The sequence below is a fragment of the Labeo rohita genome, chromosome 8, assembly GCF_022985175.1.
Source record: "Labeo rohita strain BAU-BD-2019 chromosome 8, IGBB_LRoh.1.0, whole genome shotgun sequence".
Classification (NCBI taxonomy): Eukaryota; Metazoa; Chordata; class Actinopteri; order Cypriniformes; family Cyprinidae; genus Labeo; species Labeo rohita.
Window position 1 is genome coordinate 11,508,858 of NC_066876.1, and position 22,820 is coordinate 11,531,677.

General features: G+C 34.4%; 2 protein-coding genes across 2 annotated transcripts in view; one reads left to right on the forward strand and one right to left on the reverse strand.

Annotated features, from left to right (window-relative positions):
* The window catches only part of lrrc75ba (leucine rich repeat containing 75Ba), a 44,533-nt gene extending 43,424 nt beyond the window's left edge, over window positions 1–1,109 (reverse strand). Inside the window, exon 1 of the mRNA XM_051118203.1 lies at window positions 262–1,109. Within this exon, the coding sequence (XP_050974160.1) occupies window positions 262–534 (273 nt within the window). The 5' untranslated portion in view covers window positions 535–1,109. The remainder of the gene's footprint in view (window positions 1–261) is intronic.
* Window positions 1,110–5,965: 4,856 nt separating this feature from the next.
* On the forward strand, window positions 5,966–22,820 carry ggt1a (gamma-glutamyltransferase 1a). The gene is made up of 14 exons (XM_051117497.1): window positions 5,966–6,214; window positions 11,258–11,359; window positions 11,678–11,854; window positions 11,938–12,068; window positions 13,602–13,691; window positions 15,073–15,265; window positions 15,529–15,689; window positions 15,779–15,928; window positions 19,347–19,483; window positions 19,716–19,903; window positions 20,128–20,255; window positions 20,348–20,460; window positions 21,639–21,752; window positions 21,893–22,820. Exons 1-14 carry the CDS (start codon window positions 6,186–6,188, stop codon window positions 22,037–22,039), a joined length of 1,860 nt encoding a protein of 619 aa, XP_050973454.1. The 5' UTR covers window positions 5,966–6,185; the 3' UTR covers window positions 22,040–22,820.

Below are 22,820 nucleotides of genomic sequence, written 5' to 3' on the forward strand. Positions count from 1 at the left end.
ATCAAGAAGACTTTTTATTCAGAAACTGCAAGCATATTGGCCATAGAACAGGAATATTCAACTGTTTTCTTCATGAATTGCATTTTATGTTCATGTCTTTGCGTGTTCTAAATGCTGGTGCATCTGTGCAATATTTGTGCCAGTGATTGCAACACATACAATGCCAGTCAAGCAGAGAGAGCGAGACAAACTCATGCATGTTTTACAGCTGCCTCTGTCAGATGCACACGTTATTAAGCACTGCAGGACATTTGCCCTCACCTTCCTCAACAGTTTGAGCACGTCCGTCGCTTCTTCTCTCTTCCTCTCCCGAAGGAGCTTCTGAATCTCTCGGATCCAGGCGACTCGTCTGACATACGGGCTGTGGTTGGCTCTCCTCAGCATCCCCGGCAGCTTATCCGACCTGAGCATCAGGGATGTAAACAAGAAGTCTCCGCTCCGATCGCTCTCTCCCGTACTGTCTAGATGTTTTCGTCGCCTCCTTGAAAAATTCTCGTTGTCGAGACTGTTTTGGCGGCTGAGCCTGGAGCCCATGATCTCAAATGCGTTGAAATCACAAATGTTACAATGAATACTACCCTTTTACGGCGTAACCATGGCAGCCTGGACGATAACGCCCAGAGGTTTCCACATCGGTCCGAACTTGGGTAGCACGTACTCGTTCTGCTTACAGTCAATGTCCTGTGTGCAATTCGCCCGACGACGCAAGGAGTAGTTTGGCTGCGGAAATGTCAGTGTTTTGTTCTCTATCCCAGCTCTCGCACCCCTGTATTTGTGTTTGTTGTCAGTAGGACACGTCCGCCTGATGTTCTAGTTGGTATTCAGTGGATGATGGTGATGTTCTCCACAGCACCACGCGTGGATCATTACTGAGTACTGTCCTGCCATTGGCTAACGGTGTTTGGTGTATGTGCCCCACATGCCAAGAAAGATAAATGTGTGGTGGGGAAGTCAAAACAACATTTTAATCGAATTTTAAATGTTTTTTTTTCTTTAATTAATTTCATGAATAGATGTTGCGTATGAGGTCCATATGAAATAAATCAGTATTTGGATCACAATCCTACACAACAGCAATTGTCAAAAAATGTAAAATCCAGTAATGTAATTTTTAGAAGACCTCAAATATTTGAACTCAAATATTTCTCATTAAATTCTTCCAAAAACAAATTATCTGAAATTATTGTGACCGATAATGTAAACAAATGTTTTCTTTTTTCGGGCGGATTTTGCGGGATATTTGTTTAATTCTGTAATGTGCAGTGTGTGATTACATCATGGCAGTAGATGTTTTGGCTAATAGGGCTTATTTAGTTAGTTTGTTTAGTTTGTTATTTATTATTAATAATTTATTATTATTTATTATGCGTCACGATTTGGTCAATTACCCCGATATGTGGCCATACAGGCAATACTCGGATGTAAACAGCAGCATGGATTGCAGAGTTAATGTACTGAATACATTATACTGCTAATTTATACTGTCTAAACCACGGAAAACCGTGTGGAAGCTGTGAAATCATAGAGAAGGACTTAATAAGCAGGAAAGGGCGCAATATTTTGACAAATTAAAGTCAATTAAAGATATGTACAAGCAGTGTTAGTTAAGATTTTAGCCTAATATTTCACCTACCTGATTGGAAATGATATGAACAAACACGAATGTTGTCAAGATTTTTGCCCTGGAAATCCTGGTTCAGTTTGGCCAGCCACAAACGCCTTGTGTTTCTCAGTTTCTCTTTTTTTTTTTTTGCACTCTTCTCATTGATTTGTTTTGTCAGTCTATAGTATAGTCTGAATGTTTTTCCAGGTTCAACCGATTAGTACAGCCCTAAACATGACGATAACTGACCATTTTCAGCAGCAATAAACAGCAAAATGTGCAGGTTTTGTTCGGTTCCGTGGCATTGTTTATGTTTAGTGCCGCCAATATGGCCGATTGATGACGCGTCGTGAAAACACTTTTTAAGTAGTGATGGGAGAAACTAAGCTTTCAAAACTCTTAATGTATTGCTTCGCAAAACGATTCAACGCATGCGAAACACAGGCTCCGATCCACTGATTAGAAACAAAAGATTCATGAATGTTTGGAAGCTTCTTGAAAGACAGTTTCGACATTACTGCTAATATGAACACCTACCATTGGTACCCTACGTCTCATCGGATTCTTCGCACAAAGGAGCAGAACCAAAGCATTTCAAGTATGTACCAAAACAACGTTTCTCAGCAAGATATTGTCAGTTTAATGATTTAACCACTAGAGATACAAATGTTACACAGTATAAAAAAAAGTTTTTTTTTCTGGTATTGAATGGCTATTGTCTCATTGGAGACGTTCTGATATTGTGGCTTAGACACTGCTTTAAGCCTTTGTTATTCGGCTGCTGTAAAGCTTTTCATTATCTGTCCAAAGTGACATGACAGATGGAATAGACCTTAGCAACAGACCTTACTGATGTCCCCGTCTGACTTGCAGCCTTTTTCAAAATATCTGCTGAAACTCCATCTGTCCTTTATTTCCAATGTGAGGGCAAGCTTAGAAAACAAACACACACACACACACACACACACACACACAAAAGAGTTCCTACTGGGGTTGGTTTTCAAAAACTTGTCCATAAGCTTTTGCATATTTAATTGTTGTTGTAGCCTGTGATGGTATGAAAATGAGTGTAATACATCAAATTTACTTTTTGTACACTGTAAAAGGTGGTAACCTGCGATTTTTCTACCTGATTTAACCCTGATTTTAAATTACTCTACAAACATACACCTTTGTTCATGTTTATGTGTTGCTTGGCAACCACAACCATTGCATTGTTTGGCGGAAAAATACAGCAATAAGCCCCAAGAAGCTGTGGCTTACAGTGGATTTATAACAGCTAAGAGGCGTTGTTAGACACAACGCGAAGCGGAGCTGTTATAAATTCACTGTAAACCACGGCTTCACGGGGCTTATTTCTTTTATAAAACGGTTATTCCATATACGTAGTAAGGTTTCACAGAATAAAACAGAGCATAATATTAATAAAAACATTATTCTTCCACCAAACAATGCAGTTCTTCGGAAATAGTTGTGGTTGCTGAGCAACACACAATGTAAACAAAGGTGTATGTTTGTAGAATAATTTACAACAGCTTTGAATGCGGCTCAACCAATCAGAATCAAGGACCGGAACTATCCGTTTGATAATGATGTTTTTATTAATATCATTACACTTTATTTGCCCTGTTTTATTTTGTGAAACCTTACTACGTATATTGAATAACTGTTTTAAAAAAGTAATAAGCCCCAAGAAGCTGTGGTTTACAGTAAATTTATAACAGCTAAGGGGTGTTGTTAGGCACGACACGAAGCACGGCACGGCACCCCTTAGCTGTTATAAATTCACTGTAAACCAAGGCTTCTTGGGGCTTATTGTTTTAGTATGGGTCAAAATAAAGCAATAAGCCCCAAGAAGCTGTGGTTTACAGTGAATTTATAACAGCTAAGGGCCGTTGTTAGGCACAATGCGAAGTGGAGTTATAAATTCACTGTAAACCATGGCTTTATAGGGCTTATTGCTTTTATAAAACGGTTATTCCATACACGTAGTAAGAATAAAACAGCAAATAAAGCATAATGATATTAATAAAAACATTCTTCCGCCAAACAATGTAGTTCCCACTAATCTATATATGTGTTCTCTATTATAGATCAGTGGTAGTTCCTCAGAAACAGTTGTGGTTGCAACAAAGTGGTTGCCGAGCAACACACAAATGTATACAAAGGTGTATGTTTGTAGAGTAATTTGCAAAAGCTTCACAACAACACCTCAGAATCAGTTATTTAGCTCTATACAACATTGCTTTACATGCTTAAAAATAAATGTTTTAAAAGGGTTTTGATGTCACAGAAGAACCTTTTTTTTTTTTTTAACATAAAAAACATTTTGTGGTATGGAAAGGCTCCATTCATGTAAAGTGATCTTCCACACAGATGCCAGTAAAGAACCCAATAAAGAAACTTTACTTTTAAGAGTGTAGAAGTGAATGCTGCCTCCATTTGCTGTTACTCAGAGCAAATAGAAATGAAATGAAATTCATATATATTCATAAATGAATAATTTGATGTATGACCATAGCTCTGTTATCCTGCAATGTGAAACTGATGGTTATAAAATGATGATTAGGTGCAAACTCAGCTGACTCAGTGGCTTGGTAATTGGTTAATATCCAAAAAATTTGGCAGTCCAGTTACCGCTCCCCTTAAATAACCAAACAAGACTCTACATATATCAAAATGAAAGACAGATTATACGCCTTTCGAATGTGCGTCAAGAGCTGGTATTATTTGTTTAGGGTAATGCATATAATAGAAAGGACAGAAATGTATTTATTAGCAGTTGTTTGCATTGTTTTAAACTGACTTGAATGATTGTGAGACATCAGCATGGCATGGGATTAATTAATCAAATAATGTGTCATGATCTGTCTGCCAAACTTAATACCAAATCTGTTTTGTGCATTCCTAGCAGGTGAGTAGCTAATTTTCCCTCTTCATAAAAACTACTGACATGTAAACACTCGTGCACAGACATGCTCTTTATCCATTTACTCAACAATAATTGCGGTTTTATGGCACAAAGGGACTGCTGAGTGATAGCATATTAATAAATCCTGGACAGTGTGCAACACATAATGGTAGGAGCTGAAGGAAAACTCTGACAAATTACAGTCCCTGCTGACACTCACTTACTGAATTGTGGACGGTGGGACAAAAGGTCTCTTGAACATGTCTAATAATGCCTCAAGGGTCTGAAAATTGCTGACCAGTTGTTTTTTATGGTGGCATTATTACGTAACTGTGCTCTTTGATGCCAGTTACAAGTATTGTGACTATAAGAAGTTTCTAGAATTTTCTGTCAGTGGTGTAAAGTGCCAAGGGACTGAAATGATCTTTAGCATCCTTCACACTTGAATAAAGTCCCTGGAGGTTTTACAAATGTAATTTGTAAAATTGACAAAATGACAAAAGTCAGGAATCTTTCATCGGATGTTTTTGTCACTCATTTAGCTGTGAGTCAACAACAACATGCTGCATCAGAGATGTTTCTTAGAAGTCTTACGTAACAGACAGTGCTGACTCGCTTATTACGATAACAGCGTCCAAAAGTCTGAGACTACCAGTAAAAAAATGAGTGAAAATGTTGAAATAACTTGTATAGCATCACATAAATGGCTTAACATAAATTTCACAATCTCTGTGTATGTGATCCCTAGTGAAAAATAAATACACTGAAATGTATTTAAAATACATTTATTTCATGCTAACTATACTGCAAATACATTTACACATTATGTACTTCATAAAAATACCCTGCAATTGTTTTTTAGTATACTAAACTGGCATATTTAAAGTCTGCTAAATTGGAACAACTAATTTTGTGCTTAATGCACTTTAATTGTGCGGAAGTAGTGCTGATGTCCAACTAAAGATATACTTAAGTATATTTGATTGTGCTAAAGTGGAAATATTGCTAATACTTAAATATTTTGTACTTGAAGACCTATGTTATTTAAATATCACACAATCCTCATCAATAGTGATATTAAAACATATTTTAAGCTTAATATTAAGAAATGTGCATTGTGTACAAGTAGTACTCGAAATAAAGTCTAATTAAAATTTTTATATCAGTAAGTCTCGAGTGATATGTCAGTAAATATGTTAATAGAATTTAACTATACTTAGTATAAAATAAATGCATTTTATTTTCCTTTGTAAAACCATCTGAGCATTTTTACAGTTTAAAATGTAAAATGAAACCCCATATTTTCAATCTGGTGTTACACCTCACTGTGTATTGTTTTTTTTTTTTTTTTTTTTTTTTTTAGACACAAATGTGTAAGACTAAGGGCGGAGTGAATGCACTGTCAACAAGATTGTGGTAGTTTAACCTCTGAAGTTCCTAAGCTCTTAAAAACAGGGTGAGGTAATGTGAGTAATACTTGTCTTTATCGTCAGGACTAAAAAATTGAACAATCATCCTGTCTCAGCCAATCACCCTGTAAGGTTGGGACCAGGTTGATTTATAACCTCTGGAGTTAAATTTTAATTAGCACAGATTATATTTGTCCACAGTCCTATCCACACTTGTGTTGATACATCCACTTGTACAAGAAAAAGGATTCAGTCCTGGATTATGGTTCACCAGACTAAATCATCTGTGAGGTATGTCTGTATATCTATCTATCTATCTATCTATCTATCTATCAATCTAAATATCTATCTATCTATCTATCTATCTATCAATCTAAATATCTATCTATCTATCTATCTATCTATCTATCTATCTATCTAAATATCTAATATCTATCTATCTATCTATCTATCTAAATATCTATCTATCTATATATATATCTATCAGTGTTGGGAAGTAAGTTACAAGTAACGTAATTACCTCATTTAATTACAAAAGAAATGTAACTAATCTATTACAGTTACTGAGAAAAAAATATGTAATTAAATTACAGTTATTTATGAAAATGTTACATTTATATTACAAAGTGGGGGCTGGCTACATCTGAATATTGATATTTGATAACTGTTTTCTTTCTTATTTATTTTCTTAGTTGTGTATGCTTCATTATTATTCTTTAATGAACTGTTTTCTTCCAGTGGTGTTGCTAGATGCCAGTGTTTGTTGTCATAGCTATGCAATGATTTGATTTCAAAAACAGTATCATAGCTATTAAACTACATCTTGTTGTGATTTTAAATCAGTATTTGACCTCAGAATGATCTCAAAGTAAAAAGAGGTGCCAAAGTCTGCTTTTGTGGTGGCTGTGCTTTAAAATTAAATTAGAATTTTAACTGAAGTAATGAATAATTTTGAAAGTCTGACAGTAATCAGTGTTGAGTAAGATTATACAACCCTGCCTGCTTTTAATGTTTAAAAATTATTAACAGTTTAGAAGAATTTTGAAAAAATAAATAAATAAATTAGAAAAACAAATGTAGAAAAGTAATCAATTGTAATCAGTTAATATTACAGTTTTTCTCAGTCGCTTTGGTGCATTTCTCACAACACTATTTACATTTGCACAACATTTACTTCAACCTCCACAACATTTAGTCATTTGTGCACATCATAGTAGCAGTTTCTCATTCCTTCCAACAAATTGCAAATGCTTTTGGACATGCATCAATTGCTTTCATACAACTCTCTGCTGTTTTATAACATTATCATTTGCTTATGTCATGTCAGTCAAAATTAACTAAACTTGTGAATGCTGAATAGTCATTCCATATAAAACTAATAGTCCTCATTTCATTGCTTGAGTCATTACATACAAAAATGTTGAACTAGTTGTCAAAATCTGTCAAGCAAATTTTATAAAAAATTTTAAATCTTTTTTTTCCTGAAAATGTCTTCTAAATTGAACAATTTCTGCAAATGTGCATGAATGATTTACATACCTATATGTTGTAGGTTCAGTTCCAATATGTACTGCAATATTGTTTACAATTGTGCACAGCTCTACCCAAAGGGAGTTTATGTTTGTTGTAAATAAGGGTGTATTTATTCGTTTGCACAATGCTTTGAATAAATTAGAATTGCAAAGAGCATATGAAGTAAATGTGAAACATACATATTCAGTGTCTTGTACTCAGATACCTCACTAAATACAGTAATGTCTAGCTTTACTGTAGTTTTCAAATGGCTGTGCAAATAGTATATAGTGCTGTCTTGAGCATTTTCAGGAAGTGTCACCAAAATCTGACTTTTTTGCATAGGAAAAAATTTACAGAGTAAACTGTCATAATGAAAACATGACAAAGCCATTTGACTATCTTGTTCATAAACAATGGTGTCAGGACTTTTCATCTTGATGACACTGACACTTTCATTGACATGAATACTTGCTTTTGAGGAATGAGCTATCCATTTTGAGCAAGTGACACGCTTTTGCAGGTTATCAACTAGGTTTTGCAGTTTGTACTAATTGTTTTGAGAAATGCATTAACTGTTGTGCAAATGTAAATAGTGTTGTGAGAAATGCACCAAAGCGACTGAGAAAAACTGTAATAAAGTAATTTGTATTAACCCTTAAAGACCTAGGACATTTTCGGGGCACCTGACATGCCTGCACTTTTCTTTGTTTTTTCAGACCTATTCTAGTAGTCAACATTTAACAGGAGAAATTGAAGTTTCAGTCTAGCTAATTTAAAGGCACAATTTTCCTTTTGTCTTCTCTAAGAATGAATGAATTTCCACAATTTTAAGAAAATCGCAAGCAACAATTGGAGGTTTTTTACTGTGCACTCAAACCGAAACTCATGAAGTTTGGATTTTTTCCTTTAGAAAGTTGTATTTGGGTGTTTTACACTTCAAAATAAAATTTCATCTACATATAACATTCCCCAAGCAAGTTATAGCCATTTATTACAATATTGGTTATAGGCGCTTTTCAGTAAAAAAGACGTCTATTTAGTTTATTGACAATATAGATGTGCTCAAAAATGTTTAGGAAGTAAAGTAAATGAAAACAGTATTATGTAATAAGAAAACACAAGTAAATAAATAAATAAATAAAATTTTTGTTTTTTAGAGAAAACTATTTTCAGAGAATGAACAACAAACGCAAACAGTGCAGCAAGTAGTGAAAACTGCACAAATGGTCTTGTGCAACAAATATACAAACAGTGCAAATGATTTACAAACTACACACAAAATGAGAGAAAATATACAGAGTGCAACAGAAAAAAAATAGTGCAAATGATGTTTATAAACTATATGAGAAGAATTACCATAATATAACAGTCAAATAGATCGATCCACTGGCTGTATTCGCGTTTTACCGGTGTTGTGCCGAAATCGGTGACCTATCGAAAAGTGTGACTAGGGGTCGCTGTTCAGCAAATGTTCGCGCGGGAGCGCGCACGCTGTAGATAAGACGCTGAAGCCGAATGATCGGCGTCAGAGTAAACGAGCGGTGCTGTAAAAGATGTTTCATTTTAAGACTAAATAAAACTCAACAATCTAGATACTGTCACCAGCAACTAAATGTTTATATAGGAAAGAAATGAAACATTAATGCTGCTGCTGTTGTCTGCTACTACTAAGAATGTTTTCCGCTTGAGATGTTTTAGCACTTGTAATTACAATTTATAAGATATAACATATTCCGATTATCTGATAAATGTATATCTTATTTTTATTCTTATTACTAGCTCCTGTAATTACCCTATAATGTCAGAGATCTACAGTTTGTTCCTTACAAATGCTTATGAGTGTAGTTGGCAAGGGTCACTGAATCTAACAAGATTCATATCAAAAACCACTCTCTCACTAACTATTAATGTTTAACAAAGTGTGATATTGAGCTCCTCTTCTTTTTATTTTATAAAGCATATTGATCAGCTGACTTATTGACACAGTATGGTCTGACAGGTCAAAATTATATTTATACCACAATATTACCCATTTTTACTGTAAGTCTATTAGTCTATGTTCTTCAAACTCATTCCTGTCCACCTCAAGTGATGTAAAGATTGCTCCTTTTTCAACTGGTTTATTCTTGATGTCTTTTGAGTAACAGTCACCAATTATTAGACAGTACAGATATCATTACCAGAAAGAAAAAAAATAAAACTCACAAATTTTTGTGATGCTTTTTAGGTTCTCATTCAGAAGCTTTGCTTTTGCACCTCTGTTGACATTTCTCCACTGTAAGTACGGTCAGCTTAGCTGTATAAGTAATTTTCAACTTAAATTTCATTAAACTGATTTAAAAACATGAGCTTAACCTATTTTAAAAAGTTAAGAATTGCTTAACTTATTTTGACGAGTTACAGTAAAGTAAAAACATGTTTTCATGACTTCTTTATCATACTATTTTTATTTTACATTGAGATTTGCAGATTACTAAGAATTTGTAACCATTAAAACAATATTTTACTGAGATTGACTCATGAGGGTTTTTTTTTTTTTTGTTTTGTTTTGTTTTCTACCTTCCTCAAATAATATATATATGTGATTTATTTTCACAAAGTCATGTGGGACAGTGACTTATTTTTTTATAATTGTGACTTATTTTTCACAATCAAGTACTAATTAAATTTTTTTCTTTTTTTATTTGTTCTTTCATTTTTTTTATTTATTTATTTTTTTAATTTTTCTCATACAATTTGAAAGGTTTAAGTTTTTCAGCATTGCTGCAGTTTTTTAACAAAAAAATTTCAGAAGGGGGGGGGGGGGTGAACAGTAACAAGATAAATGCATGTTAAGGAATTTCTTCTCAATCTGCATTTTTCACATTGAATTTGTACAAGAAAATCAAGGGGGAAATCCTGTAGGCCACAAAAAAGGCATATAAATGTTTTAATTTAAATTCTGCTTTTTCTCTTGATGCCACATAATACCTTCACATATTACCATATTTTTAAATATTTTTATGAAGTGCAGATTCTGATATGAATAACAAAAAGCTCATATGAAAACAAGCTTAGTTCTTGCTTTTTGTAAATGATTAAGCCAATTAATGGTGGGTACAGATCAAACAACTTTTGCTTAAATTAATAAATAAGAGGAGCTGCCACATCACACAAGTCACTTTATTAAGCATTATAGTCACATGTATTAAATAAAGAGGGGTAACACTTTAGTAGCTTTAAATGTAATCTGTCAGACCCTACTGTATCCATAAATATACCAATATCTGATCATATCTGATCATGCTTTATTTATGTAAGATAGAAAGAAGAGGAAGTCACACATCACATGAGTCACTTTAATAAACATTTTTAGTCAGCTGTTATGAAATAGTGGCAACATTTTGCCACTATATGAACTAAATGAAATTTTACTTGTCAGATGACCCTGGCCAACTGCAACCTGCAACCATAAGCATTTGTAAGAAACAAACTGTAGACCTCCAACCTCGGGCGGCTGTCTCGGTCTTTGAGGGTTAAATAAAGTAATCTATCTATCTATCTATCTATCTGCCTGTCTGTCTAATTAAAGTGTGAAGGCTTTTAAGATGTTGTCAGCTGCCTTAAATTACTTCCACAACACTTGTTTTGACTGTCCTGACATAAGAGTGTACAGCTTGGAAATCAAATTCAGGTCTTGTATAGTGTGTTACTGTTGAAAGGCTTGCATGCTGGAGTGCCTTGACTGGAAGAATGAATGCTAAAACATATCATTAAACTCACAGAGCAGCTGTAAACATGATGATGATGATGTGTAACTGTAAAGGGTTTATTCTACAGGTCCGATGAGCTTGGTGACATTTCATTGTTGTCCGTTTCTCCTAAAATATTACCAAAGGTTTACACCCGCCCTTCCATTCATGAAACGCACATAGTGAAAAGGTGATGTAACTTTGTTTTGTTTTTTTCTTGAGGGGAAAATGTTTTTTATGATTAACAAAAATTTGGATGGTTCTATACTGCTGCATGATATTGCATGAAACTTAGTGTTGCTGTAATTACCTTATAATGATGAAATAATTACACTGAAGTGGTGGTGATAAGAACGTCAGTCTACAAAATGCATGTAAAACAATTATGTGTGTATTGTGTGTTATAAATAAGAACGTAATCTAATAAATGTCACTCATCATATATCAAACTATGCCCTCAGATGTTTTTGTCTCAGTCATCCTATATTCATATTCTGTATCGTTTCAGGAAAATGGTCAAGAAGTCCCTTGTTGCTGGGCTGGTGGTCTTGCTCGTGGCTGCATTGGGTTTTTTCCTGGGTGTGTATTTGGGGATTGGAAATAAGAGACTCACTGCATCCTCTGACCACTTTTACTCGAAAGCAGCTGTGGCAGCAGATGCCGGGAAGTGCTCTGAGGTTGGGAGGTAAGAGTCCAAATATATAGAACCAAAAGTTTCCATGCTTGTCAATGAACTTCATACACACCCAACATTGTTCATGTTTGCAGGGACATCTTAAAGCGCAATGGTTCAGCGGTTGACGCATCCATTGCTGCTCTGTTGTGTGTCGGGCTATTCAACGCACACAGCATGGGCATTGGAGGAGGGCTGTTCTTCACCATATACAATGCGTCAACAGGTAAAACAACGGCATTTGTGCATTTAGCAGATGTTTACCTACGAATCAAACCCATGACTTTGCCATTTCTCACACCATGGTCTAAAAAAACATAAAACTCAAACTTTCCGTAAGGGATTCTCAAAATTGACATCTATTTCTAGTCATTCTGGCACTGAAGGACATTGCTTTATGAGTTTATTATGACACAGAGGTTATTTGCCATTCAGCAGACACTTGGCACGCAAAATGACTTACAGTACATTATTTGAAGTGACATGACCCTAGAGCAACCTTGGGTCAAGTGCCTAGCAAAAGGGCATAGTATTTACTCAACATCATAGTGACCACAAATCCTGCCTCACATCAGCAAATGATGTGAAAATGTCAGCAAATGGTGTGAATAAGCACTGCACTCTTAAAAATAAAGGTTATTTACTGGCATTGATGGTTCAATGAAGAACCTTGAACATCCATGGAACCTTTCAAATGCAGAAAAGATTTTTCATATTGGAAAAAGGCTCATTAGATTCTTAAAATGTTCTTCAAAATGTTTTTTTTTTTTAAAACTCGTCATTGAACAGTTCTTTATTTTTAAGAGTGTACCTCTTCAGTTGAAGCTAACAAGAGTGAGTGACACTGAAGCCTGCCACTGTAAAAAATAAAAAAACACAATTTGTTGAGTCAGCTTAAAATAATTTGTTACCCTGCTGCCTTAAAATTTTAAGTTCAGTCAACTAAAATAAGTTTATTCAACTTGAAATGTTAAGTTTTACTAAGTAACAACTTAGATATTTGTGTTTGCTAAACTTAACAGATGGGTAAGTAACCTAGCTGCCTTAAAATGTAAAGTTGATTCAACTCAAATATCTAAGTTGTCACTTAGTATAATTTACCATTTCAAGTTGAATAAACTTTTTTTGAGTTGACTGAACTTAAATGTTAATAAGTTGACTGAACTTAAAATTTTAGGGCAGCAGGGTAACAAATTATTTTAAGCTGACTCAACGAATTGTGTTTTTTATTTTTTACAGTGTAGTGCATATTAACATAAAAATGATGGAAAAGCAGCACAGTGGAATGCATAACAATGTTCTGTGTTTAAATTACACGACTTTTGAACACTGGAATTTTGCAGGTAATTGCTAATATTTTTAGTCGTCTACGGCAATAATGTGTATTAGTCTATTTTTCTGAGAAACAGAAAGTGGCAGTACTTTCACATCTCATATACTAATTTTTTCTACATTAATTTGAAATCAGCTGGCACCATCTTGCATCTCACTTATCGAATGCACTAAAAATAACCTCAGATGACTTCAGCATTAAAGGAATAGTTCACCCAAAAATGAACATTTATCATCATTTACTCACCCTCATGTCATTCCAAACCTGTATATTTTTTTAAAGGCAGCCAGGTTACAAATTATTTTAAGTTGACTCAACAAATTGTTTTTTACAGTGTGGGTTTCTGTCCAAGTGATTTTTAGTTTTGATAAACAACAATGAAATGTCTTGAAAACAAAATAAAAAATTCTATATGTTCATCCACAGGAAAGGTGGAAACAATTGATGCCAGAGAAACCGCTCCAAAGAATGCTTCAGAGAACATGTTTGGCAATAACACCCAACTGTCACGGAAAGGTACATTGCCATTAATCTAAATATCACCAAGTCCAGCCTCCATTTTATAAAAGTTAATCTAACTGTGAACTAGCCTTGGCTTGTTATATATGTCAGTTTATCTGATATTTTGAGAGACTTACTGATCTTGACACAGTCATCAGAGTCTAGACTTCTTATGACATGTTTTCAAGTATTTCTACTTGTTTCTGCATGTTGGTCACATCACATGGTTTTGAATTTGGAGGCCAAAAGTTTTCAGATGTTAAAAAGCAGTGAAGCAGCACTGTAATTCTTTTCATTTATATTACTTAATTATTTTTCTAATAAATAATAAAAGATTATGCCTATAACTACACTACTGTTCTAAACATTAATGTTTTGGAAGGACATCTCTTATGCTCAACAAGGCTGCATTCATTTAATGCAAAATGCAGTAATAACAGTAATACTGTGAAATATCATTATAATTGAAAATAAATTAGTTTGGCATTTAATAAACATATATTATTATCATGTTGAAAGCAGCTGTGCTGCTTTTTGTGGAAACCGTGATACATTTTTCAAAAGAGCATTTATTTAAAATAGAACTATAATTTCTTTGCTCTCAATTTTAATAAATTTAATGTTGAATAAAATTACTTAAAAGTTCTTTAAAGGATTAGTTCACTTCCAGAATAAAAAAATGCTAATAATTTACTCACCCCCATGTCATCCAGGATGTTCATGTCTTTCTTTCTTCAGCTGCAAAGAAAATTATTTTTGAGGAAAACATTCCAGGATTTTTCTCCATATAGTGGACTTCAATGGGGATCTGCGGGTTAAAGCTCCAAATTGCAGTTTCAACGCCACTTTAAAGGGCTCTACACAATCCCAGCTGAGGAATAAGGGTCTTATCTAGCGAAACGATCAGTCATTTTCTAAAAATAAATAAATAAAAAGTATACTTTTTGACCATTACGTAGCCACGTTGGAAAGGTCACGCGTGACGTAGGTGGAAGTACCGTTTTTTTTTTTTAGAAAATGACAGATCCTTACACTAGACAAGACATGTATTTCTTGGCTGGGATGGTGTAAAACCCTTTGAAGCTGCATTGAAACTGCAATTTAGACCTTCATCCCATTGATGCCCATTTAATTCCACTAAATGGAGAAAAATCCTTAAATGTTATCCTCAAAAACTTTAAATTCTTTGTGACTGAAGAAAGAAAGACATGAACACATGGATGAAATGTGTATTCTGGGAGTGAACTAATCCTTTATTGAGCCTTTTGAATTGCATTAATTACATTTAAGCATTTTGAAAAAATAACAAATAGGACAGAAAATAAGCATCATGTCACTGACCTTACTGCAGTTTTGGCCATTAAAAAATGCCTCTACTGTGTTGTTTGAATGGCAGGAGGGTTGTCCATCGCCATACCAGGGGAAATCCGAGGTTACGAAATGGCGCACAAAAGACATGGAAGGCTGCCATGGAGGGAACTGTTTCAGCCCAGTATAAAATTGGCACGCAATGGTTTTCCAATTGGCAGGGCCTTGGCCAATGCCATTGCAAAAAACAAGGACTCAATTCTGAGTGACGTGACGTTGTGGTAAGGATTTATCTTTTGGACACTATACATAAACAGGGCAGTCTGTGGGAAAATCCACTTAATATAAATGGAAATAGCACATTGTGTCAAGTGTACCAAGGTGTACTATTGTGTAATTTGTGATTGCATCATACTGCATCACACATTACTAATTCCACTGATGTCAGACAAATAACTTACTCACCACACACCAAGCACTGCCTCTGCTAGTAGTTTTTAAAAACGTCATATATTGATCTTTTCCTGTCTCTGTCTTGCTCCAGTGAAGTGTTTTGTGACTCAAACAAAAACCTCCTGAAAGAAAATGATATCATTAGATTTTCCAAACTCGCTGACACCTATGAGAAGATTGCAGACGAAGGGCCGGATGTTTTTTACAGCGGATCTATGGCCCGGAATATAGTGGATGATATCCAGGCTGCAGGTCTTTTCATACTTTCTTTATTTGACATTTTCACTAGTGGTCAGATTACCTAATTTTAATAAAATATGCAATTCAATCTGTCACTACAGGAGGGATTATAACACTTGAGGACCTAAAGGAATACAAGCCAGTGTTGAATGAGACCCCGCTGAAGTTAAATGTGGGAGAGTTCACCATTTATGTTCCTGATGCTCCATCCAGTGGACCTGTACTCGCTTTGATTCTCAACATAGTGGATGGTAAGTCTCATATTGTTCCTGTGCGTGTGCGCGCTTGCATCAAGGAGCTCTAGAATACCTGGAGAGAGATATTCATTAGCATTCCCATTGATCTGAATGGCAGACTTCCAGAAATCTTTTGAGCCCATCAGCTGAGCCATAGATGTGATGTGATTAAGTAGTGATTAAGTGAGATACGGCAAATTAAAATATATTGATATCCTTAATAAACAAGTCGAATGTGAAGTACACCTTCTTGTTCTAGGCTAAATAAAGTTCCCAAAAGTCTTTACATCAATAGATGTATTTATGGACTACGGACTATGAAAGGACATGTTGTGCTTTGGGTTGGAAATGTAACAGGACTTAAGTACATGTTTATGTAATAATCCTCATTCACCACAGATATGTACTCATTTAGAAACACTGTCATGTCAGAGCACAGTTTTCATGAGTAGATCTTTATTTATGAGGGCAAGCAGCATCATGTTGTGCATGAGGAAAAATGGTAAATTCAACAGACCATTACTGCAAAATAAATCCAAGCAAGGTAAGCAGGATAAGGTGTTGCGTCACCCTGATAATGATCAGATGATTATATATTACGTTACGTACTCACCAAATAAATGTACCAGCGCTTTCCTGTAGCTCGAACGGTTTGATACTAGCATTGCATTGTATGCCTTCATTACAATATAAGTTCTTCTGGATAAAAGTGCCAAATGCCTTAATGTAAATTAATATAAAATCTTAAGAATGCTTGTAATCAAACAGTTGTTGGTCCTCATTGACTTCGACAGTATTTCTTTTCCTACTATAGAAGTCAAAGGGGACCACCATCTTCAAAATTCTTCAAAATATCTTCTTTTGTGTTTAACATAAGAAAAAAAATATACAGGTTTGGAATGACATGAGGGTGAGTAAATGATGATAAATGTTCATTTTTGGGTGAACTATTCCTTTAATGCTGAAGTCCTCTGAGGTTATTTTTAGTGCATTCTATAAATGAGATGCAAGATGGTGCCAGCTGATTTCAAATTAATGTAGAAAAATTAGTATATGAGATGTGAAAGTACTGCCACTTTCTGTTTCTCAGAAAAATAGACTAATACACATTATTGCCGTAGACGACTAAAAATATTAGCAATTACCTGCAAAATTCCAGTGTTCAAAAGTCGTGTAATTTAAACACAGAACATTGTTATGCATTCCACTGTGCTGCTTTTCCATCATTATGTTAATATGCACTACACTGTAAAAAATAAAAAACACAATTCGTTGAGTCAGCTTAAAATAATTTGTTACCCTGCTGCCCTAAAATTTTAAGTTTAGTCAACTAAAATAAATAAAAACTTAGATATTTGTGTTTGCTAAACTTAACAGATGGGTAAGTAACCCAGCTGCCTTAAAATATGAAGTTGATTCAACTCAAATATCTAAGTTGTCACTTAGTATAATTTAACATTTCAAGCTGAATAAACTTTTTTTGAGTTGACTGAACTTAAAATTTTAAGGCAGCCAGGTTACAAATTATTTTAAGTTGACTCAACAAATAGTTTTTTACAGTGTAGATGAACATCTTTGACCAAGTCTCACATATTTTGCAGCGTCTTGAACATGACATGGCATGCTAAAAATAAAAATGCAGTGCTCAAGGCACAATAAGTTCAACTTTTAGTAAGTTTAGAGACCTTATGTTTTTTCATATTGCTTTGTTCAGACTTCCCTGGATCTCATGTTTTAAACCCAAAACTTATTTTATATAAACCATTTAACTGTCACTGTCCCCTCTCTGGGACGCCTAAGTTTACTTCACCATATTACAAATAAATCCTAATCTAATCATGACAAACTATACATCGTTGGAAAGGTCTAAGACTCCTAAATAGATATTTTGCCATATTTTGTGTTACAAATTATGTAGGAAAAGTAATAGATTAATATATGTCAAGAGTGCAACTTAAAAAATCTACATCATAACATGAGTTCTGACCTTTGTCACAGAAGACTTTCTTCATTGCCTTTTTCCTCATCACGTTTTAGAAATCATAAGAAATTGTATATCAGTTTAAAACTTATAATCTCAAAATTCATCCTTTCAAAGGCATTTAAAAATCCAAAAAAATTGCATTACCATGGAAAATGTACATTCAAATCATATTACAAAATGTTTTCATTTAAGAATTATACAAATTCTGGATAGTGCAAAAATGGGAGTGACAGTTAAAGATTTAAAGAATTAGTTCGCTTTATGAATAAAAATTTCCTGATCATTTACTCACCATCATGTCATCCAAGATATTTATGTCTTTCTTTCTTCAGTCAAAAAGAAATTAAGGTTTTTGAGGGAAACATTTCAGGATTTTTCCCCATATAGTGGACTTCAATGGGGACCAATGGGTTGCAGTTTCAATGCAGCTTCAAAGGGCTCTACACAATCCCAGCCGAGGAATAACACTCTTATCTAACAAAACGATTGTTAATTTTTAAAATATGTATATACTTTTTAACCACAAATGGTCAACTTGCACTAGCTCTGCAATGTGCGTTTACGACCTCAGGCATTACATAATCACACTGAAAACGTCATGCATGGTTAGTTCTTTGTCTGTGTACTTCATTTCAAAAAGGTAGGGTAGAGCAAAAACTCTAAAATCATCCAACATTGTTGTTTTACTTTTTTTTTTTTTTTTGTAAAGGTTGTTTGACTTTTTTTTGCACATTCCGGGGTCGGTACTTATGCTTACGTCACACGTGACCTTTCAGACGTGACTATGTGATATGTGGTTTAAACGTTTATACACTGTAAAAAACAAAAAACACAATTTGTTGAGTCACCTTAAAATAATTTGTTACCCTGCTGCCTTAAAATTTTAAGTTCAGTCAACTCAAATAAGTTTAGTCAACTTGAAATGTTAAGTTGTACTAAGTGACAACTTATATATTTGAGTTGATTCAACTTCAAATTTTAAGGCAGCTGGGTTACTTACCCTGTTTTAATTTTTATCAAACACAAATATCTAAGTTGTCACTTAGTACAACTTAACATTTCAAGTTGACTAAACTTATTTGAGTTGACTGAACTTAAAATTTTAAGGCAGCAGGGTAACAAATTATTTTAAGGAGACTCAACAAATTGTGTTAAAAAACGTCTTTTTTTTTTCGTTTCGCTAGATAAGACTCTTATTCCTCAGCTGGGATCGTGTAGAGCCCTTTGAAGCTGCATTGAAACTGCAATTTGGACCTTCAACTCACTGATCTCCATTGAAGTCCACTATATGAAAAAAAAAAATCAGAGAATGTTACCCTTAAAAACCTTAATTTCTGAAGAAAGACACAAACATCTTAATATGTGTGAACTAAGGCTTTCTCAATTATGTAAGGCATAGTAAATATAACAGTGGTAATTCACATCAAGAATTCAATTTTTGTTTTCTAGGTTACAACTTCTCAGACAACAGTGTGTCCACAGCAGAGAAGAAGACTTTGACGTATCATCGCATTGTAGAAGCTTTTCGTTTTGCTTATGCCAAGAGGAGTAAACTAGGAGACCCACGTTACCTCAACATCACTGACGTGAGTTCAACTAACTGTAAATATTTTTCCTTGTGTCTCACACAAAGAGTTTTGAGGACTAATGGAACCTGATCTCATGTAATTTAACTCAAGATCAGTGGAGTGGTTTAAAGAGTCCTTTATATATATAATATTTGTTACAGCAGACAATATTTTCCTAAGGTTCCTATTTCATGCACCTGCGATTTCAATAGCCTCTTGTAAATCTATTTTCAATTATCTCCTTCCCTAGCTCATCCAAAACATGACCTCAGACTACTTTGCAGACACCATTAGGAGTAAAATCACAGATGACACTACTCACCCAGACACCTACTACGATCCCGAGTACTTCGTCCCCGACAACCATGGCACGGCTCATCTGTCAGTCATCGCAGAGGATGGGAGCGCGGTGTCAGCCACTAGCACCATCAACCTTTAGTAAGAGAAAACAGGCACTAGACCTGTTTCTTTGTTTATTTAAAAAAAATGTTCCTCTTACAATATTTAGTATTCTCTCGTATATTAGTCTAGAGCCCTTGAGAATGACAATTATGATGTTTTTGTGCCAAAAATCATTATAAGTGGACCTCAGGGGAGAAACATAATATTGTTGTTCTCTTCCTTTTGATGTGATTGTTTTGATCTTTCTTTTGTTTTCACAGTTTTGGCTCGAAGGTGATGTCACGCTCAACTGGCATTATTTTTAATGACGAGATGGATGATTTCAGCTCGCCTTACATTACGAATGGCTTTGGGGTTCCTCCTTCACCCAACAACTTCATTCAGCCAGGTGCCTAAAATAAAACAAATGATCTCTATAAACACACAAGCAAGATTTAAACAAATACATGTGTTAATATATGACTTTTGTGTTTTGACAAGGTAAAAGACCACTTTCATCGATGTGCCCCACGATAATTTTTGACAAACACCACAGAGTCAAAATGGTGGTTGGGGCCTCAGGTGGGACGAAAATCACCACTGCAACTGCTCTGGTAAACACAGACACCAAAACCAGCTTTTAACTATACTCATTGGATGCATATGGCCAACATACAGCAGTGTTTCCCTACCCAACATTTACATTTAGTCATTTAGCAGACGCTTTTATCCAAAGCGACTTACAAATAAGGACAATAGAAGCAATCAAAACCAACAAAAGTGTAATGATATGTAAGTGCTGTGTCAAGTCTCAGTTAGCCAAATGCAATACACGTAGCAAGAATAGAAAAAGAACAGAGAATACTAGTGTACAATACAAATTTCCATATACAGTATGAAATATAATTTCATATGAATTAAAAATATATGTGGAACCTGTTAGAAATTGGATATAAGTGACCCTGGACCACAAAACCAGTCATAAGTGTACATTTTTTCAAAATTGAGATTTATACATCATCTGAAAGCTGAATAAATAAGCGTTGTTGTATGGTTTGTTAGGACAGGACAATATTTGGCCGAGATACAACTATTTGAAAATCTGGAATCTGAGGGTGCAAAAAAATCAAAATACTGAGAAAATCGTCTTCAAACTTGTCCAAATGAAGTTCATAACAATGCATATTACTAATCAAAAATTACGTTTTGATATATTTATGGTAGGAAATTTACAAAATATCTTCATGGAACATGATCTTTACTTAATATCCTAATGATTTTTGGCATCAAAGAAAAATTGATACACTTGACCCATCCGATGTATTTTTGGCTATTGCTACAAATATACCCGTGCAACATAAGACTGGTTTTGTGGTCCAGGGTCATATATATGGACCACAAAATCAGTCATAGGGAAATTTTTTTTTTTTTTTTTTTAATTGAGATTTATACATTACCTGAAAGCTGAATAAATAGGCTTTCCATTGATGTATGGATTCTTGCATTGATTTATTTGTTAGGATAGAACCATATTTGGCTGAAATACAACTATTTGAAAATCTGGAATCTGAGGGTACAAAAAAACAAAAATCAAAATATTGAGAAAATCACCTTTAAAGTTTAAAGTTCTTAGCAATGCATATTACTAATCAAAATTTTGAATGTGATGTTTTAATAAAGTTATATATAAAGGATGTATAAAAAAATCTATATTTTTGACAGATATATATATATATATATGGCCTGATATATTAAAACATGCTTTTTACCTTTCCTTTTTCACTTCTCCCAGGTGATCCTGAACTCACTGTTTTTTGACTATGATCTGAAGAAAGCGGTTACAGAGCCTAGAGTCCACAACCAACTCAACCCCAACATGACAGTTGTGGAACAGAACTTTGAGCAGGTGAGTCCCTGGACTTGACACCTAAACTTTCTTGATTTAAAACATGATAAAACAGCATAATAAGTTCTAAAAATGACAATCATTCATATTTGTATTATGTGTTTGTGCCTCTTTTTTGAATATGTTCCCACATGCTACAGAGCATTCTTGATGGCTTGGCTCAGAAGAATCACATAACAGAGCTGGAGAGCACACCAGGAGCGGTAGTCCAGGCCATTGTGCGACAAGGGGACAAACTCTATGCTGAATCTGACCCCAGGAAAGGCGGCTATCCTGCAGGATACTAAACACCACTTCCTCTCTCCTTTCTCAATTTTGTAGACCTTCAGTCATTGGTGACTAAATCAAGAGCCAGGAACATACACACTGTAAAGCAATATACCTGTCAGTCCAACGGTCAATTTGGATCCCAATGCACAAGGTTGCACAAAGACTCCTTGTATTTATTAACTTTTTTTTTTTTTTTGATGGGAAAATGTTTAATTGCTATCAACAGTGCCTAACTTTCATATTGAATGGTCTATGATTTTACCAAGCATATTTATTCCTTTTGTGTGTAGAGAAAGAGGATTGATTATCAGTATGTGGGGTCCTTTGGTACCTAACTCTATTGTACAGGTTCTTTGTTGTGTAATTAATGTTCTTGGGTTAAGGGACATGTTAAGAGCGCTTCAAAATGAGCAACACAAAAAGTGCCTGTGAAAGTGACCAAATCAGGGATGTAAGTATGAAATTAACATAGTAATAAAAATAATACAGGTTTTTATTTGCAAACTGCTAACTGCATGGAATTAAGATACATTTAAAGAGATAGATCACCCCAAAATTTATATTCATTCATCATTTATCATCAATGGAACACAAAATGCAGTAACAATGAATAATGAGTGAAGATGATAGACTTTTAACAAAAATGATGGAAAAGCACCATAAATCTGTATGACTTGTACATACTTAACCTTATTTCATTTGTTTTTGTGTTCATCAGAAAAAAGTCATATTGGAAAAAAACATGACAGTGAACTATATCTTTAAGCTTCTATTTTTTAAAGCTTTTTTTTTTTTTTT

Bases quoted from the DNA above. Each gene is read 5' to 3' on its own strand.
- ggt1a (XM_051117497.1), top strand. From the start codon at position 6,186: ATGGTTCACCAGACTAAATCATCTGTGAG. The intron at 13,692-15,072 runs GTACATTGCCAT...TTTGAATGGCAG, and splicing joins CACCCAACTGTCACGGAAAG to GAGGGTTGTCCATCGCCATA. The intron at 15,929-19,346 runs GTAAGTCTCATA...TTTGTTTTCTAG, and splicing joins GATTCTCAACATAGTGGATG to GTTACAACTTCTCAGACAAC.